The sequence below is a fragment of the Daucus carota genome, chromosome 8 (genome assembly GCF_001625215.2).
Source record: "Daucus carota subsp. sativus chromosome 8, DH1 v3.0, whole genome shotgun sequence".
Taxonomy (NCBI): domain Eukaryota; kingdom Viridiplantae; phylum Streptophyta; class Magnoliopsida; order Apiales; family Apiaceae; genus Daucus; species Daucus carota.
This window is the reverse complement of record NC_030388.2, coordinates 23,250,764-23,278,067: the sequence shown is the minus strand read 5'-3', so window position 1 is coordinate 23,278,067 and position 27,304 is coordinate 23,250,764. Positions and strand designations below refer to the sequence as shown.

Genomic DNA, 27,304 nt, shown 5'->3' with positions numbered 1-27,304 from the left:
AAATACGTCCGATGAACAAAACAAATATTATAAAAGAATAACTAACAAACATATATCATTGTGGTAGTGGGAGAGTGTATGTTGCGTTTAGATGATCCCAATCCCGACAACCTATAAAGGTATTTATAGGTGCAGAGAGACTTGTGTGCTATTCTTTTCCATAATTATATAATTTGAAACAGAATCAGATTAAAAAACTTGCAAGCTACTATATTCCATAAATAATCTGAAACGAAATCAGATTACTACTTGCAAGCAATTATATTTCATAAATAATCTGAAACAGATGCAGATTAATTTATGCCAAGATATATACCATATCAATTAATTTGAAACAAAAAAAATAGTTTTTATTTTTGATATCTTTCATCCAAAAATTCTAAAAAATTAGAAAAATAGAACGGAGTTATCTGAGAGGCGCCACCTACACGCCCCTCGCTTCTCCTTTATATAAGTATATTGATTGTTTGTGAATATCTTGTTACGTACTCCCGTCCCAAAATAAGTGTCGCTTTTGACTTTTTGCACGTAATTTAAGTTGTAAAAAAAACATAGTTCTACACATTATTTTTCAAATTTTTATTTTCTGAATAAAAATATAATTATTAAAATTTTATTCAGAAAAGAAAATTTTGAAAAATAATATGTAGAAGTTTATTTTTTTGCACCTCAAATTATGTGAAAAAAGTCAAAATGAAACTTATTTTAGGACGGAGGGAGTACTTGGTAGGCCATACTTAATAATGAAAAACAAGTCCTTATTTTTTTTTTAAAAAAAATGTGTTTTTCGGCTATAATATTAAAGAGGTGTTTCATATTCCTTATTTGAGAGAAAAGATAATGGCTTGTTGCCGAAAAAAGTAATATTTTGTGTACTTTTCTTCAAAAATAAGTCCTTATCTCAAAAATAAGAGAAGTCAAACGGCCCCACATCTTTTAGTTACATCCATAATTTTATTAAATTGATATAATTTTTTGACGCCATGTATTGTTATACTCTTGGTGCTCATCTTCTCTGAGGACTTGGTTCCTAAACAAAAAAGTTTATAACTACATAAATGAACAATAAGTTAGTAAATCATATGGGTTCAAAGTTCAAACTATCATAAGATTATAAATCTTTATGGATTGTGTACAAGATTATTCATTTCACATAATATTTATCAACTCAATATTCAAGTCTTCAATTTGTTATGAACTCAAAATCGCCCGCCTGCAATTTTACCCCAGAGTCTTCCCAAACTATGCCTATAAACCGGGATTTGTACATGTAACACGCGATCAATATTATAAGACCATGAAGAGCTAATAGTAAGTCTTACTTAATAAACAAAGATTATTTTATATCTAAAATTAGAGTGTACATACGCGCACCTAATCAAATTCTGTTTGTTACATTCACTGCTAAGTTTAAACAAATCCATGTGCTATTCTTAGTACATGTCATGTATGAAAGCAACTTAAACGATTGGTAGATTATCGTTCAACTGGGCAAAAATATATAGATGTATATTTGCCATTGTCATGGCGCACATCATCATTAATATATCATATATGTTTGTTAAGCTGACATCAGAAGCCATTGTCATGTTTAGCTACGTTATCCAGTGATGTAAAAGAAACGACTTAATGCAACAGCAACATATGTAATTGTCATATCTAAATGCTGTGATGTGTGACTGAGTTTATGTACTTACGGTAATAAGGTGTGAGTTTAAAATGTTGGGATGATTTTAACTTGACCTATGAATTATCAAAAATATAATTATAAAAATAAAAGTGATTTATGGTAATTTATGCTTTAAGAATAATTTTGATCAAATAAAAAATATAAGAATTTTTATTCACCGAAAAAGTATATCAACTAACTTCTGATTTTAAATCAGTTTCTGATTTGTTTCTAACTTTAAGCCGAGTTTTGACTTATAAATTTTTTAATTTAAAGTCGAAAATATCTTCCTAATCAAAACCAAACAAGCATGCTCTAATCTTGTACTCCCTCCGTCCCCCTCAATTGTTTACATTGGAGGGGGACACGGAGACCAAGACAATGTATGAAAAATGAGTAAAGTTAGATGAAAAGTGGGTAAAATGGTGGGACCCGTCAATATTTAATAATAGATTTGAGATAGTGGAGGAAGGTAGTGGGTGTAATAGTAGTTTTTATTGTTAAATATGAGATAGTGGGGGAAGATAGTGGGTGTAATGATTGAAAAAACTTACTATTTATGGTAATGTAAAGAAATGAGAGGGACATAGGGAGTATAAGATTTGTTCTTTACCCTCTCCAACATTATACTAGTAAATTCCAATTATACTTTATCATTTTTCTTTCTTTTTCGCTGTTTCATATAATTTGTATAAACTCCGAGTCCTCATTTTTCTATATTTGGATGAGAGGGAAGGGGAGTAGTATAATAGCAAGTTTAGACATATGATATCTTAAAAAAAAAGAAAAAGTTTAGACATATGATTTTATTCGTGTATTCACCTTCACAATTATTTCTATAGAATGATGGCACGGAAATTTTTTGATACTAATACGATTTAGAATATATTTAAAATATTTGGTAAAGATAACAAAAGATTTTAAGAAAATCTTCTGCTGCTCTTTTGGAAGATACTAAAAGGAACAAATATTTTATCTCCTTTGAAGATCCCAAAAAGAGCCGTAATATTTTATGTGCAATCACCTCTTAAGGTAGACCACCGCCACGACGACGTCACATAATGACGAAAAAAATGACGAATGAAAAAAATATTAAGCCCACAATTCCCTATATAAACTGGCTGTAATCAACTAATTCAACACGACAACACAAAAAATATTTCAGTGTCAACCCAAAATCACCAAAATGCCATCGCAAAACATCGCCTCAGCCTCCCCTCATGTTCTCATTTTCCCATTACCCCTGCAAGGTGCTGTAAACTCGATGCTAAAACTCGCGGAACTCCTCTGTATTTCAGAAATTAATATAACATTTTTGGTGACCGAACACATTTATTCCCGCCTCATTCGCCACACCAATGTCATGTCGCGGTACCCTGGCTTCGTGCTGCGCTCGATATCCGATGGCTTGCCAGACGGACACGAGCGCAGCGGAGCCAGGTACATGGAAATGTTCGATTCCATGAAATATAATTCCAAGGCTCTTCTGAAAGAGCTTTTGACTTGTGGCGAGTTGGAGCAAGGGGGACGTGGACCGGTTACGTGTGTTATTGCGGATGGACTAATGAGCTTTGTTTTTGATGTGGCTAAGGAAATTAACATTTCGATGTTTTCTATGCGCACGCTCAGTCCGAGCTCTCTGTCTATCTTCTTTTCGATGCCTCAGATGATTCAATCAGGAGAGCTTCCTTTTACTGGTATGTCATTTTTCCTTGATGTTCTACCATTATTTTCGGGTTTTTTCGATATTCCATACAAGGCTTTCTTCGTAAATTTTTGAGTTCTTAAAAAAATTTTGAGACAAAATTCGGAATAGTCATCATTTCTAAAAGCTTGTAGAGTCATAGTAAAAATGGAAAACGATGCAAGTATATGGTATTTTCATTATTTCTTAAAACTGAAAAATTAAAAAGTTAACCAAACCGGTATATTTTGTTATACTTTTTAGGTGTATTCACTATTCTCGAATATTTTGTTTTAATCTCAGGTTCATTATTCTCTGGTACATATGGATCAGACTATTACTATATTAGAAATAAAGTCATTTTTTGATATATCTTGTATATTATACCTGTTTTACTAAATATGTACCGTTATATTTTTAGGATCGCGTGTTCTAGGATGGTAATATTATGATTCCGGAGATTTTATTCCTAATAAGAATTTTTTCAGATTATAAGAGCATCTCCAACCATCTAAAACACTTGGCTAAAAGGTGAGTTGACATACTTAAAATAAAAAAATTTAGCCAACAGCTTCAAAAACTCAACTCCAACCATGCTCAGCTGTTGTCCAACCTTCTATGGATGGCTAAATTTGTCGAACCTACTGAACCTGTAACACATTTTGCTTCAACGGTGTTGGCTATATTGGTTGGCTATAATTTAAAAATAGTATGTTATTAATATTTTAGATTGTTAAAATAGAATATATCAGTTCAATATGGTAATAAATGATGTGCAATCTTCCTGCAGATTTCTTACATACCTGTATTTATAGGAGGTTGGCTAAATTTATAGACAACAGCTGAGCATGGTTGGAGTTGAGTTTTTCGAGCTGTTGGCTAAATTTTTTTATTTTAAGTATGTCAACTCATCTTTTAGCTAAGGGTTTTTGATGGTTGGAGATGCTCTAACATATCAATGGACATATGCTTATCTAAAAATTCTCGATTTATTAAATTATTTCTGATTGATCTCTGAATAATTTTTAAAATGTATTTTACCAATTTAAGGATTACACTCCTATTTGAATATCGGATAAATCGTGAATGGATAGGTCAACCGATTAATTTCGATCTCAATTTCTAAAAACAGGGTGATATGTGAATTATTATTCTTTCCTTTCGAAATTCAATTATACAGGTCACCTTAACTTTTTAACACGCATTTCTAAATTTTTTAACAATGCGGTTATAATCGTTATTTAATAATATACATTCAAATAACTTAGAATGTGCAAAAATATTCTATATTTCAAGACACGAGAGTACTTGGTTTCAAAAAAAAAAAAAAAAAAAAAAGACACGAGAGTACTTAGTATTTTGGAGGGGAGCAAATATTAGTCCTCAAGACATATGCAACAGTATTGCAGCTGCAGGGTATATTTACCATCTTATTAATCAAGATCTCTACATGTCTTCTCAGGAGATGATCTGGACACTCCAATCAAAAGTGTGCCTGGAATGGAGAACTTTCTCCGGCGCCGCGATCTTCCTAGCTTCTGCAGGTCCAATACTCTGTCCAATCCAAGCATTCAGCTCTTCAAAAATGAGAGTCAAGAAAATGCACGCACACAAGGCCTAATACTCAATGCATTTGATGATCTAGAAGGACCTGTTCTCGATCACATACATGCTTCCTGTCCAAATATCTACACCATTGGACCACTTCATGCCCATCTCAAAAAGAAGCTAGCTGGAACATCTTATTACAGGACAGCCTCATCAAACAGTTTGAGAAAAGAAGACAGGAGTTGCATGAGTTGGCTGGATTCCCAGGCTTATAAGTCTGTGATTTATGTTAGTTTTGGAAGTATAGCAACTGTGACTAGGGACCAGTTAATGGAATTTTGGTATGGCCTTGTTAAAAGTGGATGCAAATTCTTGTGGGTCATTAGGCCGGATTCTATATCAGGAGATGGGGAGATTCCGGCTGAGGTTCTGGAGGGAACGAAGGAGCGAGGGTATATTGTAGGGTGGGCACCCCAAGAGGAGGTCCTTGCTCACAATGCAGTGGGAGGGTTTTTGACTCACAGTGGATGGAACTCGACGTTGGAGAGTGTTATTGAAGGCGTGCCTATGATATGCTGGCCTTATTTTATGGATCAGCAAGTGAATAGTAGGTTTGTGAGTGAGGTTTGGAAGCTTGGCCTTGATATGAAGGATACTTGTGACAGAGTTATTGTTGAAAGGATGGTCAAAGAACTGATGATCGAGAGGAAAGATGAGTTCACAAAATCAGCTGATCGGATGGCTATGTTGGCAAAGAAGAGTCTGAGTGAAGGCGGGTCTTCTTGTTCCAACTTGGAACGTCTGGTGAAAGACATTAAGGCGACAGCAGGCGTGGTGCACAAGGAGCAGCAATAAACACAAGGAAGCAAAGGAGAACTCATTCATGTGGGAGATTATATATAGATTGGAATATCTTACTTAGGTTCAGATATCTTTAGATGTGGTGCAATGTTAAGCTTAAAATTCATCAAAACACTGTGTTGAATGTTATAAAAGTTCTGGAATCTCTTTCCTTTTATATCAGGATTTAGTGCTTGTTCGGTTTATGGTAGGAAAGTTGCAATTAACAGGAAGTATAAAATTGTGTTTGGTAGCCGTGTGAGAGGTCACTCCTTGGAGTAATTGTAAGTTACCAAGGGAGGCGTGAGTAAGCAACTTCTCATATTTTAAGGGTATTCACAATTCCCCCGAAGACTTACATCTTCTTTATTATTGTCAATCAAACAACTTTATGAACTTCAAATCCACCCCTGAAAAATAAAGTATGTCTTAAACTATCCTGGTAGTTGAGTACTGGTAGCTTGACGAGGTCCAAGCATCTCAACTTCTGTTACTTTGGAGAACTCTTCAAAGGTCCTGTCAATCTATCATCTTCATTTGTTCACTCTGCAAAAGCCTTTGGAATATCCTAGCATTATATTCCCTATGAGATATTAACCCATGAGATATTTGTTAACAGAAATTAAAAATAATTTGTTTGTCACGTTTGGTAGGGTTGTAAACAGGATTGTCTATACTATAGTAGAACCTCCAAACCAATGTTCAACAGATGAATATATTACTTTTAGAGAGGTTGTAGGAAATATTTCTATTTTGTTGATAAGAATAATTATAATTAGTTTTCCACATACTAATACATACGAAATCAGCTGATCGGATGGCTCTTTTGGCACGAAAGTTTTATGTGAAGGGATGTCTTCCTGTTCAAACTTGGGAAATTTGGTTAATGACATCAAGATTCAAGACAATAACAGTCAACAGGTGTGGAGCAACAATGGAGCATATGAGAACTCATTCATAGGCACGGGAGATTATATGTACATTGGAATCATAGAGGTAGTACCAAATGTGTTAAGATGTGGATCATTGTTAGGCTTTTCAATTACTTCCAAAAATATCATAATCCTATTGCCAAAATATTCTGGGAACTTATAAAAGAACTTAATCTGGGAACTCCAGATTTTACATATTTTCTTTTTCAGTATGTTTTTTCTGATGTAGTGATTATAATGATCAGGGTGTCACCAGTATTGATTTTCACATCACCCGCACCAGAAAGTGACCACTAAGAGTAACTTGTGAGCACGAACCAGCTAATACCTCTTGATCGGATACTTGGCCAATCCAGGACCCATATTCGCGCATCACAGCACACCATATACCAGCTGCAGAACCTGCAGGTGCAAAGACCAGACCACACCTACCAACAATATTTATGATAGGGAAATCGAAATCTCAATCTCATGTAACATGAGCTGAGTCCTGAGATTATATTTATGGATCACAAAGGCCTTTGATTATTTGTTGTTTTTACTCTGTGGAACAAAATAAAGTTGGTTCCCTATGAAATTATAATCATAATTATTTGATTCAAACATCATATGCAGTGTTTTAAATACTATCAACAGTTTGTATGCCCCTAACAATAATTTTGGAGGTCCTGAACTAAATTTACAATTTCAAATAATAATAATATCAGAAAAACTAATATTTATATAATAATTGCCAGCCACTAAAAGGACACTCTGGGGCCTCGATGAGTTGTGAATTATTTCAAAAGATTTAATACAGTATGGCATAGTAAATCCCGTGCCCACCAATGAGTAGGTGGCTAATGTTGGGAAATGTGATTCGTCCTGCTATAGAATCTGATATTGATATCTGTGATTCGACCAGTGACAAGGAAACATGGATAACAAGTAAGTTAAAAGGGGAGGTCCATTGCCTAGACACTCTGCTAGTGATAAAACAGAGTGATTGAACTCAAATTTTGCAGAGACAAGTGAAACAGCACAAAAAATGGCAAAATTAACAAGTAGCCAGCCACATGTAGTCATCTTCCCGTTCCCTGTGCAGGGCCACATAAACTCAATGCTGAAACTAACCGAGCTACTGTGCCTTGCAAACATCCATGTCACTTACCTCCTCACTGTCCAAACTCATGCTCGTCTCCTGGCCAATACAAACGTTGTCTCGAGGTACACTAAGTATCCAGGCTTTCGTTTCCAGACGTTACCTGAAAGCGTCTCAGATGGAAATGCACAGTCCATGGATATTCTACTTAATTTGTACAACTCTCTGAAAACTGCTAAAGGATTTTTTAGAGATTTGCTGGTGAGTGAAGGCTTAAAGAATCCGGTGACTTGTATTATTACTGATGGTGTCATGAGATTTACACTTGATGTTGGGGAAGAGATTGGCGTTCCTGTTATATACTTTCGTACAATCAGTGCTTGTTCATTTTGGTCTTACTTTTGCATGAACAAGCTTGTTGAGGCCGCAGAGTGTCCTTTTAAAGGTTGGTAATTATTTTCCCAATCCTAGTGAATTAGCTATGTTCAAACTTGTAAACACAAAATTAAGAAGTTGATAATCACCAACTGAGAACCATAGTAGCAACTTATGTGTGCTGCAGTATAGTGACTTTTAGTGTTATTGGCATTTCATAAGTTAGTGTTGTCAATATTTTGTCATATATAGGGAATGATATGGACTTTCCGATCAAGAGTGTACCAGGCATGGAAAGTTTTCTCAGGCGACGTGATCTGCCAAGTCTGTTCCGTGTTGCTGACATAAATGATACTGGTTTCCAGATGTGGTTAACCGAAACTCAGCAAACTGTTCGAGCTCAGGCCTTGATACTAAACACATTTGAGGCTCTTGAAGGACCAATTTTGTCTCAGTTACGCACTCAGATTCCAAACATCTACACAATTGGACCACTTCATGCTCACCTCAAGGCCTATACCAAGTTGGAACCCGCCTCGTCCCCTCTGTCTCAATCAAACAGTTTATGGGAAGAAGACAGGGGCTGCATCAAGTGGCTAGAGGACCAGCCCCTAAAGTCAGTGATATATGTCAGTTTTGGAAGTCTTGCGATGGTTACAAAAGAGCAGCTCATGGAATTTTGGCATGGTCTGGTCAATAGTGGGTACAGATTCTTGTGGGTAATGAGACCAGACTCAATTACTGGTCCTGAGGGTGGACAGGAGATTCCCGCAGAGCTGGAGGAGGGAACAAAGACAAGAGGTCATATGGTAAACTGGGCGCCACAAGAAGAGGTTCTAGCTCACCCTGCAATAGGTGGATTTTTGACTCATAGTGGATGGAACTCAACTTTGGAAAGTATATGTGAAGGGGTGCCAACGATTTGTTGGCCATATTTTGCAGATCAACAGATCAATAGTCGATTTGTTGGAGAGGTTTGGAAGATTGGGTTGGATATAAAAGATACTTGTGATAGAGTTATTATTGAGAAAGCTGTCAAAGATCTCATGAGGGATAGGAATGAAGAGTTTTCAAAATCAGCCATTGAGATGGCTAAACTAGCCAGCAAAGCTGTCAATGAAGGAGGATCATCGCGCTCTAATCTGAACAAGCTGATAGAAGACATCAAGTCAATGTGTAATCTGTCACAACATGCCTGAACTCAAGTTTCCTAAAATCTGGTACTCTAGCATAAACATGAACCTTCTCATTTCTTATCTTTTAAAACCAATAATTGTTAAACTTGGCACCTTCATAAGCTTTTGTTATGTTACTTATGTAATCCCTTTGGTTCTTCTCTTTCCAATGTTTTATGGTTATATGCAAAGAAGAAGAATAATTTACAATCAGTAATTTGCTTGGCACTAGTAAAATATATTGTTTTAAAAGTTAGAAGAGAACCAACATTCATTAGCTTCTCTTTGATAGTAGCTTTTAGAAGTTCCAGGGAATTATATACTTGTCATCTTCTCTATGATTGATTGTATATTATTTTTTTTTAATCGACCAGGATCTGCCGTCATTGCTAACGTTACATGTATCTTTATGTTTTTTTTTGTTCTTTCTTTGCTAGTAAAATATTTGCATGTTTATCATGTTTTCCTCAAGATCAGCTTATAGTGAAAGTTTGGTATACTCATCTGTCATCTTATCTTCAAGTTAATAACAGGCCAATCTATGGTTCAAATGACACATGTGATCAGTCAATATATATCATAATCCAGAACATTTCTTTTGGCCAGTCTTTGTGCATCAGTCCTCTCTAAAATGAGAAGGACTATGCTATTTTTGTCACTGAGGTCATGTAATAAGTTATATGTGTCAAAATCTGGGTAGCTATCATTTTGTGATTGTGGCATATCAGATAAAGAGATAATTGCGTGAAGGTGATGATTATAAACTTTCTTATGCAATTAGTGATGCCATTGTCTAAACTAATCAAGCTGCTCTGGAGAAAAACATAAAAGGGAGTTACCTGAAACTTTCAGAATACAGAATAGGTGAAGAACATCAAAATGGCAGAGCCAACAGTTATCCGACCTCACGTGCTCATCTTCCCGTTCCCTGTCCAGGGCCACATAAACTCAATGTTGAAACTAACTGAAATTCTGTGCCTTGCAAACATCAATGTCACTTACCTCCTCACTGTCGAAACTCATACCCGTCTCCTGGCCAATACAAGTGTTGTCTCCAGGTATACCAAGTATCCAGGTTTTCGTTTCCAAACATTACCTGAAAGCGTCTCAGGTGGAAACGCGCAGTCCATGAATATTGTACTCAACTTGTACCAATCAATGAAAACTGCAAAAGGATTTCTTAGAGATTTTCTAATCAGTCAAGCCTTGAAGAAGCCAGTGAGTTGTATTATTACTGATGGTGTCATGAGCTTTACACTTGATCTTGGGGAAGAGATTGGTATTCCTGTTATATATTTTCGTACAGTCAGTGCTTGCTCATTTTGGTCTTACTTTTGCATGAACAAACTCATTGAAGCCAAGGAGTGTCCTTTTACAGGTTAGTAATTACTCTCCCAAAGAAAATGAGAAGCATAAAGAGAATTAGTATGACTTTATGATATTCTCAAAATATTTATACTCTTGAAGTTTTTTGCATCATATAGGAGATGATATGGACTACCCAATCAAGAGTGTACCAGGCATGGAAAGTTTTCTCAGGCGACGTGATCTGCCAAATATGTTTCGAGTTGCTGATACAAATGATAGAGGTTTCCAGATGATATATACCGAAACTCAGCAAACTGTTCGAGCTCAGGCATTGATACTGAACACATTTGAGGATCTTGAAGGACCAATTCTGTCTCAAATACGCACTCGGATCCCAAACATCTACACAATTGGACCACTGCATGCTCACTTCAAGGCCCACACCAAGCTGGAAACAGACTCCACCACATTGTCCCAATCAAACAGTTTATGGGAAGAAGACAGGGGCTGCATCAATTGGCTTGAGGACCAGCCACTAAAGTCGGTGATATATGTCAGTTTTGGAAGTCTTGCAATGGTTACAAAAGAGCAGCTCATGGAATTTTGGCATGGTCTGGTCAATAGTGGTCACAGATTCTTGTGGGTGATCCGACCGGACTCAATTACTGGTAGGGAGGGTGGACAAGAGATTCCTGCAGAGCTGGAGGAGGGAACAAAGGCAAGAGGTCATATAGTAAACTGGGCACCGCAAGAAGAGGTTCTAGCTCACCCTGCAATAGGTGGATTCTTGACTCATAGTGGATGGAACTCAACTCTGGAAAGTATAAGTGAAGGGGTGCCGATGATTTGTTGGCCATATTTTGCAGATCAACAGATTAATAGTCGATTTGTTGGAGAGGTCTGGAAGATTGGGTTGGACATAAAAGATTCTTGTGATAGAGTTATCATTGAGAAAGCTGTCAAAGATCTCATGGGGGACAGGAATGAAGAGTTCTCAAAATCAGCCATTGAGATGGCTAAACTAGCTAGCAAAGCTGTCAATGAAGGAGGATCATCGCGCTCTAATCTGAACAAGTTGATAGAAGACATCAAGTCAATGTGTAATCTGTCACAGCATGCCTGAACTCAAGTTTCCCAAGATCTGGTACTCTAGCATAAACATGAACCTTCTCATTTCTTATCTTTTAAAACCAATAATTATTAAACTTGGCACCTTCATAAGCTTTTGTTATGTTACTTCCTCCCCATATTTACTTATGCAATATGCAATTCCTTTGGCTCTTCTCTTCATTTTTTTCTTCCATCAGCCTATATAGTGAAAGTTTAGTATATTCATCTGTCATCTTATCTTCAAGTTAACAACAGGCACTGCTATGTTTCAAATGACATGAGTCATTAATATAAATTCAGAACAATTGAATGCAAATTGATGTTATATGATGTCAAACTCTTTAACTATCAAAGAACATGTCGTGCTCAGCGCAATAGTCTAGTGTTCCTGGTGGCCCTATATCAGATAATTAAATCTATTTATTCTAACAAATAATAAGAAATTAAATATGAACATACAACCATTATTATCACGAAAACGACTAGTCTGACTCGAATTTACTCACTTGTCAGAGACTCGACTTGACATCTTGATAACTATATTAATGGTGTACCATCAGTTATCACACACTCCACCATACAGAAGAAGGAAATGGAGATGAACATGATATTGAGATGGATGGCTTTGCTTGATTTTCATCTTCACTATTGTTTTTTTATTTGCTTTTACATGCTTGGTACTTTTCAACTTCAATTTAATTTAGGAAATTGGTTAGTTTGGTTGAATTATATATTAAATTTAGTAAATATATATATATAGGGGGCTGTTATACAGCCACCGTTGGATACAGAGCCACCAAATCTGAGTCCCTGGATGTTTCATTGCGGGGTTGCAATGTTTCGTTGTGGGGAGCCTTTTTGGGAAATTCTCTATGATACATTCGTGTAATTGGCTTTTCCCGTTGGTACAACTACATTTTTGACTTCTACGCATGATACCCTCATGGTATAAAAACTTTCCCAACGATACCCTTTCGTTAGGCTAAACATCAGTCGGTCGTTAATTTTGACGGAATTCCAATTATTATATAATTTTATAATGCAATAAATTGATACCCACTTCACCAGAAAATCTGACCGCCTCAAAACAGTCAATTTCTTTCTCTAAGCTTCCTTTCTACTTCTCGTGGGCAACAACCATTACTGTGATTTCGATCAGCCATCTCATAACGACGGTGTTGTGGTTAAGCCGTCGGCCGCCCTTTCTCCCTCAACTCGTCGTACCATCTTCCATCGCTATTTCCTCTGTCACGAATCCCCCAATACCACCTGTAACCCAACCCCTACTTCCTTCACCTAATACGAACGCCGTCACCTCCGATCTCCAGTTTCGGCGACACGACCCATCACACCCTATACTCTCACTCCCTCTTCTCTCGTGGCTTCGATCCCGACCAGACAACGTTACATCGCCGCCAATCACCGTTGTGACTCCATCAGAACACACACAAAGACAACCCCAACACACACATACAAACATCGATTTGAGGAATCAATTAACAAAATTCAAACAATCAATTAAGAAACCGTAAGAGTATCATTTCGTTAAAAGAACAAGCTTGCATAAGGATACATAAATGTATAATTTAATATAATTTAAATATTCATTAAATATTTAGTTTTATACTTGTGATTAACCTGTTTATTTAAACTTAACGTTTTGTTAACGTTTTATTAACAGAAGTGTATAGGTGGGAGTGAAACATTACTATGAGGGTATCCTATGTAGAATTCAGAAATGTAGTTGTACCAACAAGAAAATCCAATTACACGAGTGTACTATAAAGAATTTTCCAGCCTTTTTTTTAATCGTAGGATCACAGAATGGAGGGATGTGATCTGGTGGCTGGAAACCGGTCCTCTAATATAATCAATCTTGTTGAATTAAGTCTAATTTGTGCTTCGAGATATACTACCTCCATCCCAAATTAGATGAGCTAGTTGACTTTGGGCATGTAACTTTAGGTGAATTGACCGTTGACTTCCGAAATTTATTTTTTTATTTTTTCTTTTGTAAATGAAAATTTCATATTTTAATTTTTATTTACAAAAATAAAATTTTAAAAATAAGTCATGTAGATATGCGGTCAATGAACCTTAAATTGTGTACCCAAAGTTAACGGGGTCATCTAATTTAGGATGGATGGAGTATTTATTATTTTTAATCCACGTGTAGCGAGTTATAACTTATTTATGTTCAATCTTATTTTTTCCATGACCATTTAATATTGTGATAAAGGAGTCTTTCCATTTTAAATTAGATGAATTTGTTAACTTTGTACATACAATATAGGCATCGATTATATATTTATATAATTTAATTTTTAATTTTTTGTATACATAGGAATCAAACTTTTCTAAATAAAGTTGGAAAATAAATTACAAAAATAGCCATTCATAATTCTCAAATACATGTTCAAAATCATGAAAGAAGCATGAAGTTTGTTTCCTTCATAAAATTTGTAATATATATGATAAATAATACCGTAACAACTAACTGAACACAAATTTCCAATAAAAAAAGGTCTCAATTCCTACATAATAAAATCATCATATTATCACATCAAACATCACATGTAAAAGAATAGAATATTAGAGGACTAAAAGTATCAAGGCTTGTTCATTCGAGAATTTGTTAGAACGGATATTAATTTATAAGATTTTAAATCATTTTTGTCAAAAGAAAATAAAATATTAGATGATCTAAGCTGGAATACCAACATGAACATTAAAATTATTATTTACCTTTTAAAGTCATCCTCTGTACACTACTCAATTAAGTGGTGATAGCTACGACGACGAACTGTTTGACATTTATTCTGGACTGTCTTCGTCAGGTCTAGTCAGGTTAGATGGCCCAGTTACCAAATTAGGTGAGTGTTTGGTAACAGGGATTAAGAAGTCAGACGTTGTTTTTTGTTTTACATGCTTGTGTAAAAAATCCGAAGTAATAAATTGAGAATGCTATTTTTTGTTTCAACATTTCTAAATTTTTTTCAAACAGTTTAATTAAGCCGGCTCTAGCTATTTACGTTATCACTCTCAAATTTTTGAGGCCCCGGAAAATATAATACTAATAGGTATCTATATGTACAAAAATTAAAAATTAATGTATAGATCCGGTAAAAGATTGTGATATAAATAATAATTTATACTTGTGTTTTTATAACAAATTAATAAATATAGTTAGTTATATTTATTTTTTTGCGCTTGAATAACAATTTTTCTATTTATATTTATAACCTAATAAATGTCACTCAATGATTATTTTCTCACAAATGTAATCTAAATACAAGTTGTACTTGTCAAAAAAGAGGCCACAATTATCATAAAATGAGATATTGAACGTTATTTATATTTATATATCAATTCATTTTTATTTGAACTTTTGATTTCTAACTCTTTTCTATAATTATTTAATTTCTAACTTTTAGTTTTAATAGTTTACTATTGTACATTAAATTTTCAAAATAATAATAAATTATTTAGTAATAAAAATAGATTAAAATCATGTAAATTATTAATATTAAATTTAAAATATCTATTATTGAAAGATATTTTATTTACCAGAAAATAATAAGTATCTTCATACTAAACCATACATACTTTTATATTTTTATATTTTTATATTATGAAGACATGATGTTCTATCATATATTAAATATTGATTTGATTTTAATTATATATATACTTGTATTTATTTGGTAATTTTATTTTGTAATGTTTAAATGATGTATCAATATTTTTATTAATATAAAATTTATTTTCTAAGAAATTAAGGCCTTATTATTATTTTCGCCTAAGGCCCCAAAATGCCTTGAACCGCCCTGAGTTTAATCACTTATAAATCTGAATTTATTTTTCAGTTCTAATCCATTTTTTTACTTTAAGCAATAAGCATTTTTTTAAACTTATCCAAACGTCTCCTAGATCATACTTTCCGGCCTCTTAGTATAACTTCATAGTACATGATATTGTCCGTTTTAAATCATTGCCAGCACAGATTTGTTTTCGAGCATCTCCTCGAATGCCTAGTGTTATTTGAGTTATTATGGCACCTGTCTGCCCTCCCAGGGATGGGCATTTACCCCGCCCCGCTCGACCCCGATCCGATCCCCGCCCCGTTCGGGTCGGGGATTCGGGAAATTTTTCGGGGTCGGGGCGGGGATCGGGGAAAATTTTATAAAAAATTCGGGGATCGGGGTGGGGTCGGGGTTTCGTGTCTCCCCGCCCCGATCCCCGACCCCGATTTTATATATATATAAATAATAATTTTTTATATGTAAATAATAATATATTTATATGTTAAAAATAGATACCATTTATAATATTATTAAAATATAAAAAAATAATCTTAATTTTTATTGATTGATTATTATGATATTGTAATATAATATATTTAATAATTTGAAAATTGTCGTTTATTTATATTATAAATCAATTTTAATATGATTTAATGCTAAAAATATAAGATAATATTATTTTATTAGTATATTATGAGTTACTAGTTTGTCTTTTATTGAAAAAGTATATTATATATTATAAAATTATTTTTTTTTTTAAAAACTAAAATTCTCCGAATCTCCGCGGGGATCCCCGTTCCCCGTTCGGGGCGGGGATCGGGGAGGAAAAGAATCCCCGTTCGGGGTTCGGGGCGGGGTCGGGGATGGACATGAATTCGGGGATCGGGGGCGGGGATAGCACTACTCGACCCCGAAGTGCCCCCGTGCCCATCCCTAGCCCTCCCACGTGGTACAGCTCCCAACAACTTTAGACTTAAACCTCTCTACTCATCAAGCTTACCGGTGAGTCGGTAGGTGTTTTACTGATGTCTGAGCTTTACAGGGGTAAAAATTACACGCTGGGGAATGTAAATAATAAGATTATATAATGGCATTATTTTGTGAAGGTTCCTTGTGTAAACAAAGCAAGCTGCTCTGCAGAATCTTTCACAATACAGAATAAGTGAAGAACTCAATGGCTGAACAAACAAATATGTATCCTCATGTGCTCATATTCCCAATGCCTGTGCAAGGCCACATAAACTCCATGTTCAAACTAACTGAACTTCTCTGCATTGCCAACATCCATGCCACTTACCTCCTCACTGTCGAAACTCATGCACGTCTCCTGGCCAACACAAACGTTGTCTCCAGCTACACTAAGTATCCAGGTTTTCGGTTCCAGACATTGCCTGAAAGCGTCTCGGGTGGAAATGCAGAGTCCAAGGATTTTATACACAACTTGTACGAATCCATGAAAACTGCAAAAGGATTTCTTAGAGATTTGGTGATTAGTGAAGGCTTAAAGAAGCCGGTGACTTGTATTATTGCGGATGGTGTCATGAGATTTACGCTTGATGTTGGGGAAGAGATTGGTGTTCCTGTTATGTATTTTCGTACAATTAGTGCTTGTTCATTTTGGTCTTACTTTTGCATGAACAAACTCATTGAGGCAGGGGATTGTCCTTTTAAAGGTTGGTAATTATCCTCCCCTCTCTAGTGAATTAGCTACTTTATAACTTGTTGTCACAAAATTTAGAAAATTTTGTGAAGAATGAAGAGAATTAGTATAAATTTATGATATTCTTCAATATATTTAAGTTTGTTGGCATTATATAAGTTACTAAGTTAGTATTGTCTAACTTCGTTAACCATAGGAGATGATATGGACCTCCCGATCAAGAGTGTACCAGGCATGGAAAGTTTTCTCAGGCAGCGTGATCTGCCAAAAATGTTTCGAGTTGCTGATAGAAATGATAGGAGTTTCCAGATGATGTTTACCGAAACTCAGCAAACTGTTCGAGCTCAGGCATTGATACTGAACACGTTTGAGGATCTTGAAGGACCCATTCTTTCTCAGATTCACACTCGGATTCCAAACATCTACACAATTGGACCACTTCATGCTCACCTCAAGGTCCACACCGAGCTGGAAACAGAGTCCACCACATTGTCCCAATCAAACAGTTTATGGGAAGAAGACAGGAGCTGCATCAAGTGGCTAGAGGACCAGCCAATGAAGTCGGTGATATATGTCAGTTTTGGAAGTCTTGCGATGGTTACAAAAGAGCAGCTCATGGAATTTTGGCATGGTCTGGTCAATAGTGGTCACAGATTCTTGTGGGTGATCCGACCTGACTCCATCACTGGTGCAGAGGGTAGCCAAGAGATTCCTGCAGAGCTGGAGGAGGGAACAAAGGCAAGAGGTCATATGGTAAATTGGGCTCCCCAAGAAGAGGTTCTAGCTCACCCTGCAATAGGTGGATTTCTGACTCATAGTGGATGGAACTCAACTTTGGAAAATATATGTGAAGGGGTGCCAATGATTTGTTGGCCATATTTTGCAGATCAACAGATCAATAGCAGATTTGTTGGAGAGGTTTGGAAGATTGGGTTGGACATAAAAGACACTTGCGATAGATGTACTATCGAGAAATCTGTCAAAGATCTCATGGGGGATAGGAAGGAAGAGTTTGCAAAATCAGCCAAGGAGATGGCTACATTAGCTAGCAAAGCTGTCAATGAGGGAGGATCATCGCGCTCTAATCTGAACAGGTTGATTGAAGACATTCAGTCGATGTGTGTTCAGTCACAGCAGGCCAAAACTCCGATTTCATAAAATTAAGTACTCAAGCATTTATATTATCTTCTTAATCATATAATTACGAAACTTGGCATTAGAAACCTTCTTTTTTATGTTGCTTCCTTCCCATATGTAGTCATGCTGCTTCAGAAGCCTTGGCACCAGCAAAATGGGGACAACATCCCCGGCCAATAAATAAATATGATTTATTATTTAAGGTATTAGTTTCGCTACTTCTAAATTAGAAGTTAAGGACAAGTATTCATTAGCATCTTTTTATCTAGATGCTTTTACAAGTTCCAATAAATATACTTGTCAATTTCTCTATGATTGATTTCTGAATATATTGTGTATAATCTTTCTTTCATCCGCCAAGATAAAATCTAACGGCGTTACCTAACGTCTGACCGCCTTGTCTAACGGCGACCTAATGCTAACGATGTTACTTAACGGCGACCTAACGCTAACGACGTTACCTAACTGCTACCTAACGCCTAACGTTATTTGTAATTGTGTACCTCATTTTTTACGCCTAAAGCTATTTGTAATTATGCACCTCAATTTTAACGCCTTAGGCTATTTGTAATTATGTACCTCAATTTTAACGCCCAACGCTATTTGTAACTACGTACATCAATTTTTGGTTTCTTCTTTGATGGGGATAAGGATTTCATGTTTATCATGTTTTCACTTCATCAGCCTATTGCTAAAGTTTTTAATATTCATCTTTCATCTTATCTTCATATTGATAACTACAACAGGTCAATCAATGTTCCAAATAACACAGGTCATCAGTCCATATCTAAACTTGAAGCATTTGTTACCAAACTGATGCAAAATATATCAAACTTCTTTAACTCCACATAGATATGCTCGACGGTGTCCCTGATGTCTCTAGATTTCAGATCATAAATTCGAATAGTTAATCTAACATACAATTAAAAAAAAAATTAGGCATTCAACATAAATCCTATGAGAAACCTTCCTGAATTCCATGATCTAACCTAAACAAGCAATTTAATGGCTGCACCATAAAAAAAACTAATAGTAATTTACAAACAAAGCACAATTCTTCATTAGTCATTAGTTCATTACCACTAAATAAAAACTCAACATTCAACATTCAACATAACAAATATTTTACAGACAACTAACTCGAAAATCTACAATAACCTCCACTGTTTCATCTATTCCTCTGCTTTCCCTGAGTCCATCACTCCTCCAACATCCCTGCATGCGATCTCGATCTCCGATGCCTTCTATCAAATTCATCTGGTGGTGCCTGTAAAATAGATAAACAAGGATCCCATTGGAATTCTTATGACCCCAGGGACTACAGACCAGGACTTGCAAACTAATCTAAATGCAACATAATCACGAGGGTAACGGATATAACCGGCAATCAGATAAATAAGTTCCTCAGGGAGTTCTGACCAGTCTGCCATCTCTGAATTTTTTTTGAGCTTATGAGATCTTCCTGGCTGCTCTTGTAGGGTTTTACTGGAAGAGTAATTTTTGGTGGAGGCTACTGGTTTAGTAATATTGTTATATTGGTATAGTAGAAAAGGTTTAAATAATAAGTGTGCAGCCATCAGATTACTTGCACGTCACTTATAATCTAGTGCTCAGTGCTTTACACGATAGCTGGACCAATGGGCTGCTTTTGTTGCTTTTTTTTTTGTTAAGTCAAAAAAAAAAAAATAACGCTGTTTTATGGTTTTTTATCGATAAATAAATTGTTGGAATTAGTTTCTTTCCGCGTGGAGCGGCTTTTGATTATTACTAATTTTTCTATTTTATGAATAAAATTTTATAATATTATGCTGAATATGAATATATGTATTTATTTTCGATTTTGTTGATTTCGAATCGTAGGTATTATCTGGTATTAAGCTGGCCTATATTTGCTATTTTAATAATATTAATTGGTTTATACTTGTCACTTTACAAATATATCATCGTTATAGATAGATATTATTTTTAGGGTCATCGTTAATTATTATTTTATTTGAAAGGAAAATATTTTTATTAATATCGCTTACCAAGAATACAATGTTCGGCCGAATGGATATTTTGCAATACAATGTGCGTGATTTTATTGTGTGATTTGTTATTGGGCCGGGCAGAATGCTTGTAGCCTGTTTAATACATGGCTACATTTAGAATGATTAGAACACAATGTGTGGGCTTTCTCAAAATTCCGAATGCTAAAAGTCCTAGACTGCTACACATCCTGATCTTGGCAGTAGAATCTTTATGTTTCTGTTAATGAAGAGAAGCTAATTTATACGGGAAGTTCTAATTAAATTATAAAAAAATATATTAACTTTTCTTAAATGTTTTTTTTTAAATTAATAAAGTTTTCTATACAAATTCAAGCTGATCATGAATATTCAGTAAAATTTATTATTCGTACTTTGAGTCTCGATTATTTTTCATTCCTGATTCTATCATAATATTTAATTAAAGTTATTATCTTATTTTGAGCCTTGATTATTTTTATTCCCTCTGTCCCAAAATAAGAGTCGTTTAGACTTTTACACGTAATATAGCTGTAAAAAAGACATGTTTCTACATATTATTTTTCAAATTTTCTTTTTCTGAATAAAAATATAGATATTAAATTTTTATTGAGGAAAAAAATAAAAAATAGTATATAGAAATATATTTTTTTACAACGCAAATTACATTAAAAAAAAGTCAAAACCACTCTTATTATGAAACATAAGAAGTGTTCGATAACATTTATTATTTCGAGTTGTCTATCCGGTTAAGCTATAATAAATACCCTCTTTTTCAGCACTATTCTCTCTATCCTTCTTTTCCAATATTTCATAATTAATGTTTTCATTGTTCTCTTTTCTTCTTCGACCACATACTTTACTATTTTTACCTATTATATTCAAAAAAAATATCATTTATAAATTATATACAAATTAAAATTTTATTAAATACTAACTATATATTTACTTTTGATTTATCTTTCAAAAATTTTATACTTATAACAAAATGTAATTATTGTAAATTAAAAAAATTTACAATAATTTTTCACAATAATTTTTTAATTAAAATCATTCAATTTGATAATAATAAAAAAATTGGTTAGAAGGTGGTCTTAATTAGAAAATTAGTGTATATGCAGAGGGGGCTTCGTTATTATTATGGGGCGAAATTAATTAAAAATTATCACATAAAATTTGATAAAAAATTTGTTTGATGTTGACATTTTTTATAATAATAAATTACATTTTAATATAAATATAAAATTTTTGAAAGATAAATCAAAAGTAAATATATAGTTAGTATTTAATAAAATTTTAATTTGTATATAATTTATAAATGATATTTTTTTGAATATAATAGGTAAAAATAGTAGTACGTGGTTGAAGAAGAAAACAGAACAATGAAAACATTAATTATGAAATATTGGAAAAGAAGGAGAGAGAGAGTAGTGTTGAAAAAGAGGGTATTTATTACTCCCTTCGTCCCCCTGAGTTGTATACATTGGGGGACGGGGACGCGGTACGGACTTTAATGCTCCTGCAAAGTGTAGTTGTGCAATTTATTTTTAAAATTTTTCTTTTCTGAATTAAAGTTTAGATGTTATATTTTTATACAGAAAAAGAAAATCTCAAAAATAAGTTACGGAACTATATTTTATAAGAGCATTGAAATGCGCGTCGAACAGTTAAAAAGAAACGTATAGAATTAAATGGGATAGAGGGAGTATAGTTTAACATGTGCTCTGAGGGCACAGGATAGACAACCCGTTATTTAATATATACTCCCTCCGTCCTATTGGATTATATACCGTTTCCTTTTTGGGACGTCTCATCAATTGTATACATACGAAAAATAGTAAGAATTTATAATATAAAAACTCAACTACACTCACTACTTTCTTCCGCTACACCCACTTTACACATTAAATATTAATGGGTCCCACCACTTTACTCACACTACACTCATTTTACACATTAAATATTAATGGGTCCCACCACTTCATCCACTTTTCTTACTTTTCATCACTGTTATGGATCGTAAAACGAAGATGAAGCGTCGTGCTTTTTAGACTGTTCTCGGGATTCGAGATGCCTACGTATCTCCAGCTATGTGAAGAATCAAGTCTGAACGTAGTTCTAGGTTGGAGGGGTAGAGCCCTTTATATAGAGGTCTCGGTGTTAGAGACTGTATGGAAGTGTGATTCCATGTCTCAGAAACGTCATAGAAGTATGCTTCTTATCTTGAGAAATGATAAGACACTTATCTTGTAGACTCGATGTTTATCTAGGTCTCTAGACGTTTATCATCGAAGAGTTAGAATACTCGCAAGACACTGAGGTTCTAGAGCCTTCCATTCAGTTGCCTACTTGGAGTAGGATTTGTGCATTCGGGCCTTAACAGGGCTGGTTACTGGATTCCAGCCTCGAGTGAGCTGGAGGCTCAATTCTTGGGTTTTGACAGTCCAAGTAGCTCAACCGTGGACCTGCTTGTGGGCCTTATTAATTAACTTCATAATTAATTATTATTTAAATGTCTCAGGCCCTAATTAAATGGGCTTTCGTATTTTTGAGCCTTTAATATCTAATAATAATTAAATATTATTTCTGACCCGTATCATTTGCCCCCCAACTTTCGATAAATTTCATAGAATTGTTCGAAAGTTTTGAAAGGTTTTATACGACTTGTCAAGTCTTTTAAAGGGCTTATTGAGCCTTTTTTACGTAACTTATCGAGTTATTTTTCTGACTTATCAAGCCTGTTTATTTTTTACAACAAATATTTTTGTTGAATTTATAATGCCCCCAAGCATTTTTATAATTTTCTCAGGGCTTATTTCTATTCTATCGGAACATATAATTCCGATTCTAGAATTTTTCGGGCCTTAACATAATTTTCAAAGCAACTTTGAAAATTAATTTCATTTAATCAAGACTATTCTACATTTTATAGTTATAAATCTACTGATCTCTATTTAACAATTAAGCCTGCTTTTGAGAATCTTTTGCTGCCAGCTTTTACCGACCTCATTTGAGGTCTACACAAGTACCCTCCAGGTCGTCTGTACAACCGAGCTGGATTCACGAGCTCGTTTGAGCTCGGATTAACTCTCAAAACACCCTCGAGCTCGACTGTTTTGGCGAGCAGAATTCTTGGGTGCCTCGAGAAGAAAATCAATAAACAAAGCAGATAGAAATGCTTTGTGACAGATTGGGTGGGGTTACCCACCTAACTTTTATTTAGTTTCTCTTGTCACCCTTATTTATAATAGTTGAGCACATTAGTTTTGCAAGTTCTTTCGTTGGTATGTGCCGGACTTTGTTTTGATGCATCTGCTTGATATGTGGTGCCAAGTTTTGCAGTACACTCCAGAAGAGAACATTAAACCCATAGCTTGCTTTATTAACAGAGTCATGAGTCAAGTCATGTGTAAAGAAAATTTAAGTCTCTCGTCGACGTCAATTCTCCTCGAACAAAGGTGAACACACCTCCAGCTCGCCATGTTCTTTGAGTAAAAAGCTCAGCTTTCTATTTTATTTTATTTTTTAAACCCCGGCGAGTGGACACCAGGTCGAACAAAACAGAGTTTAGCTTCAAGAAAAGCGGTCAACTCGGAGCTCTTGGTGAGCTGGAATTTCAGACTTATACCGACCTCATTTGAGGTCGGTTTATGCATGAAAATATCCTCCTGCTCGGAGCTAGAAACGAGCTGAAATTCTTTCCGAAGCGAGGTGAAACGAAGTCGGTTTAAGGCCAAAAAAACCCTCCTGCTCGGAGCTGAAAACGAGCTAGAAAACCAGCCTCTACCAAGCTGGTTTGAGGTCGGTTTTTGCATTGAAATGCCGCTGAGCTCGGCCAATTTTCTGGGCTGATTTTTCAGTTTTTTCGAGCTGAAATTTCAGGATTGTGCCGACCTCATTTGAGGTCGGTTTAAGCTTCCAAATACCCTCCATCTCGCCTGTAAAAGCGAGCTGGGTCCTTGATAAAAAACGAGCTCGTTTGAGCTCGACAAAAGCAAGAAAAGCGACGTCGTTTTTGACTGCAAGGCTGTGTATTTTCGAGCTGGTTTTAGTTCGCAAAGACACTGTTATGACTGAATTTAGCAGGAAGGAAAAGACAAGGGCGCGCCCTTCCCGGAGTAATTCCGAGGGCGCGGCCCTAAAGTGCGGGGTTGACTGAAGGCGCGTGGAGAAACGAGAATGCGAGGACTTAGGGCACGCCCTCCATGGTCGCGCCCACAGGTAAACTTATTATGTGTGAGGATGAGTGAGTCTCGATGACGACCCTTCCGAGGGATACGAAGACCTAACCCTCCGGGGGATATAACAACCCTTCCGAGGGATATAAAGACTAGTGCCAGGCTCATCTGGAAGTTATCAGGCTCATCTGGTAGTTCCCGGGTTACGGCCGGGCGTGATCTATAATCCCCAATCCTGCTATCTGCCGGGTTGTCCTCGTGCGGGGGCTTGGGGTGATCATGGTTGTAGAAGGCCCTCAGGGGTGACATGAAGGCCGATCATATGTCTGGGTCCTGTATTCTGGTGAGTTAGCCCTCATTGGGGGACTGAGACGATCGTGTAATTTGGCTCCTCAATGGTCTTACCTCTTAGTGAGAACCTTCGCTAGGGGGTAAGGATGCGTCCCTACACCTCAAGGAAGTGGTCACGGCTCTATCCGATGTCTCCTCCATGCTACGAAAAGTAGCGGTTAGTGTCATCTCTCGTAGTGGAGATGATGCCGTATCCGTGATGTACTTGGACTAGGAGTCTAAGGTAGTTGCCTCAAGGCTTACTTTTAACTGGAGTAGAACTCTAAGTGATAAGTCACCGGCCCAAGGTTGGTCTTATCCCCAAGAAGCCTAGTCCTGATCAAACTAGGAGTCTTGGTTCAATAGAACTACGTATGGCTTGATCCCCTATAAATATAGGGGTACGTAGGCACATTAGGGGATCATGAGTTGCGAGCACGTGAGACCAACTCAAAACCCTAATCTCAGCCACCCCCTAAAACACACAACCACCGCACTCCGGTAGCTTACACCACCGTCACAGATCTTGATTCTGGCCATGAACCTCATCTTTGTTGATTACCAAATTCCTCTATCAACAAATTGGCGCTAGAAGGAGGGGTATTATTCGTTTGGGGAGGACAAACGAAACGAAAACAGTTGCTCAGACGGGGAGTTGCATCGTTTACATGGAGGGTAGTTAGTCGTGTATATACATCCTCAAATAACACACCACGTGAACTAATATTCTATTCCAGAAGTATATGTATTAATAATTCAGGGACAAATCAGATGTTCACGATTGTTAAAGAAAGAAAAGAATAAAGAACCACCGAGGCGTGTGAAAAGAAACCAGTGCAAAACTTGTTCCGGTGGAAGCCAGCGACCGAACAGATAAGTATTCCCTATTTTAAATTTTAAATTTTATTATGATTCTGAAGTCGTCGTGCATTAAGTTTTGAGTATGCTATTCATTATACATTAATTTTTCTTTATTTACCTTAAGATGTTATTACTTGTATGTGATTAGTAAATTCTTTCAAATGCATCGTGGATGATTAACAACGTGTTCAGTGCAGGTACATATAATTAGACTCACGAATCAGTTTTATCGGTATTTTTTGGGGCGCATAGAAATTTATATTTATCATTATACGTGTCCAAGATTTATTTTTTATTCGTGATTGAATTGTTTCAGCTTAAGAGTTTATTATATCTATGTTACTAACCTGGTTCGACCAAGAAACATATTTTTTTGGAAGATCGATAATACACGTAGGTGTGCAACATGTAGAGAGGAAGAGACAAATGGGATGGAACCAATATGGAAGCAGCAAGCCGCTAACAAGAAGTCAGAAAATTGAATTTACTGGACATTGATTACTGATTCTCCGTGGATTAAAAAAAAGATAAGTCTTCCTTACTTTTATTATCCTAGACTATCATATCGCACATTAAAAATATTAATTACTTTTATAAGAGTTTTATATTTATAATTTATTCTTTTCAGATTTATTTCGAAATTACTAATTATTTAACGCATTTTCTTTACATTTTTATATTGATGTTATATAAAAATTACGTTTCGAAACAAAATTTCCTCATTAACTTCTATTTGGAATTTAAGTATTATTTTATTACAGCACGCATGTGACTGACTTGATTTTTGAACGGGAAAGTCAGGATGATATTGTTTATATATATTTTTAGTTTGAAAGGCAAATAGAAAACAGGACGACACCATCTTGATTCCCATGGAGTGGAGTCGTAAGTGGAGTCGTAAATATTTAAATGAAAAGAGGACTAAAGCGCGATGCAAGGAGGTGCAGATGGACACTCCTGGAATAAGATAAGTTTTTCTTACTCTAAAATCTTGCATTTATATAATATGCATAATATATTTTATTTCTTAATTTTTTTTACAAAACAAATATTTAATGTTTCATATGAGACATTTTTAGATGAAAGTCTCGCCAAAAGCATATATTTATGTCAAGTATAGGTACATGATGATTCGCACGTTCAACAAACAGTAATGTGAAGGAAAAAGATGTCAGATTAGAAGATATGACTACGAGGACATGCTGGTGAAGTTTGATGAACTCTACAAGTTGAATGTACATACTCAAGGGTTATTTAGCAGAAGACACTCAAACAAAACAAAGATAAGTTTTCTATTTTCTCTATTAATTTATCTCATTTTTTGCAATTTCATATAAATTTATATCATGCATTAATATTGTTATTATATTATTACTTTATATATATTTGACAAATTTATGATGATTATTATAATTGATATATGGCCAGCATTTCTTATCTTTATCCTAATATTGTATTTTAGTGAGCTATTTTTAGACAGGGAAAGAACTCCAAGAATTTCGTAAACGCGCCCAGGTATGATCAAGTATTTTATCTTTTGTATTGATTGAAAGTTTTGTAGGTAGGAAGGTATCCAAATATTGTCAAGCTTACCATCATGATTGATA

The 27,304-nt window shown here is 35.3% G+C and overlaps 3 protein-coding genes and 1 long non-coding RNA gene across 8 annotated transcripts; 3 read left to right on the top strand and 1 right to left on the bottom strand.

Annotated features, from left to right (window-relative positions):
• Window positions 1–2,801: 2,801 nt before the first annotated feature.
• LOC108198859 (7-deoxyloganetic acid glucosyltransferase-like) lies at window positions 2,802–6,077 on the top strand. Its single transcript, XM_017366634.2, has 2 exons — window positions 2,802–3,366; window positions 4,816–6,077. The coding sequence occupies exons 1-2, from the start codon at window positions 2,856–2,858 to the stop codon at window positions 5,754–5,756; spliced, it is 1,452 nt and encodes a 483-aa protein (XP_017222123.1). The 5' UTR covers window positions 2,802–2,855; the 3' UTR covers window positions 5,757–6,077.
• Window positions 6,078–7,560: 1,483 nt separating this feature from the next.
• Window positions 7,561–11,902, top strand: LOC108199837 (7-deoxyloganetic acid glucosyltransferase). Of its 5 annotated transcripts, none has more exons than XM_064083316.1 (3): window positions 7,561–8,199; window positions 8,382–9,349; window positions 10,112–10,247. In XM_064083316.1, exons 1-2 carry the CDS (start codon window positions 7,701–7,703, stop codon window positions 9,326–9,328), a joined length of 1,446 nt encoding a protein of 481 aa, XP_063939386.1. In that variant the 5' UTR covers window positions 7,561–7,700; the 3' UTR covers window positions 9,329–9,349; window positions 10,112–10,247. The 5 variants fall into 5 exon arrangements, with proteins under 5 accessions (XP_063939386.1, XP_017223321.1, XP_017223320.1 ...); XM_017367832.2 differs by having other exon boundaries at window positions 10,086–10,220; XM_064083315.1 differs by lacking the exon at window positions 7,561–8,199 and adding an exon at window positions 10,789–11,902 and having other exon boundaries at window positions 9,210–9,349; window positions 10,112–10,682.
• A 4,686-nt stretch (window positions 11,903–16,588) lies between these two features.
• LOC108198713 (7-deoxyloganetic acid glucosyltransferase-like) lies at window positions 16,589–18,520 on the top strand. Its single transcript, XM_017366490.2, has 2 exons — window positions 16,589–17,198; window positions 17,382–18,520. The coding sequence occupies exons 1-2, from the start codon at window positions 16,700–16,702 to the stop codon at window positions 18,341–18,343; spliced, it is 1,461 nt and encodes a 486-aa protein (XP_017221979.1). The 5' UTR covers window positions 16,589–16,699; the 3' UTR covers window positions 18,344–18,520.
• An 819-nt stretch (window positions 18,521–19,339) lies between these two features.
• Window positions 19,340–19,919, bottom strand: LOC108198748 (uncharacterized). Its single transcript, XR_001802163.2, has 2 exons — window positions 19,704–19,919; window positions 19,340–19,589 (listed from the first exon to the last, which is right to left on the bottom strand). It is a non-coding gene; the product is annotated as an uncharacterized LOC108198748 (long non-coding RNA).
• Between the last annotated feature and the right edge of the window lie 7,385 nt (window positions 19,920–27,304).

Bases quoted from the DNA above. Each gene is read 5' to 3' on its own strand.
- LOC108198859 (XM_017366634.2), top strand. From the start codon at position 2,856: ATGCCATCGCAAAACATCGCCTCAGCCTCCCCTCATGTTCTCATTTTC. The intron at 3,367-4,815 runs GTATGTCATTTT...ATGTCTTCTCAG, and splicing joins AGGAGAGCTTCCTTTTACTG to GAGATGATCTGGACACTCCA.
- LOC108199837 (XM_064083315.1), top strand. From the start codon at position 10,184: ATGGCAGAGCCAACAGTTATCCGACCTCACGTGCTCATCTTCCCGTTC. The intron at 10,683-10,788 runs GTTAGTAATTAC...TGCATCATATAG, and splicing joins CAAGGAGTGTCCTTTTACAG to GAGATGATATGGACTACCCA.
- LOC108198713 (XM_017366490.2), top strand. From the start codon at position 16,700: ATGGCTGAACAAACAAATATGTATCCTCATGTGCTCATATTCCCAATG. The intron at 17,199-17,381 runs GTTGGTAATTAT...CGTTAACCATAG, and splicing joins AGGGGATTGTCCTTTTAAAG to GAGATGATATGGACCTCCCG.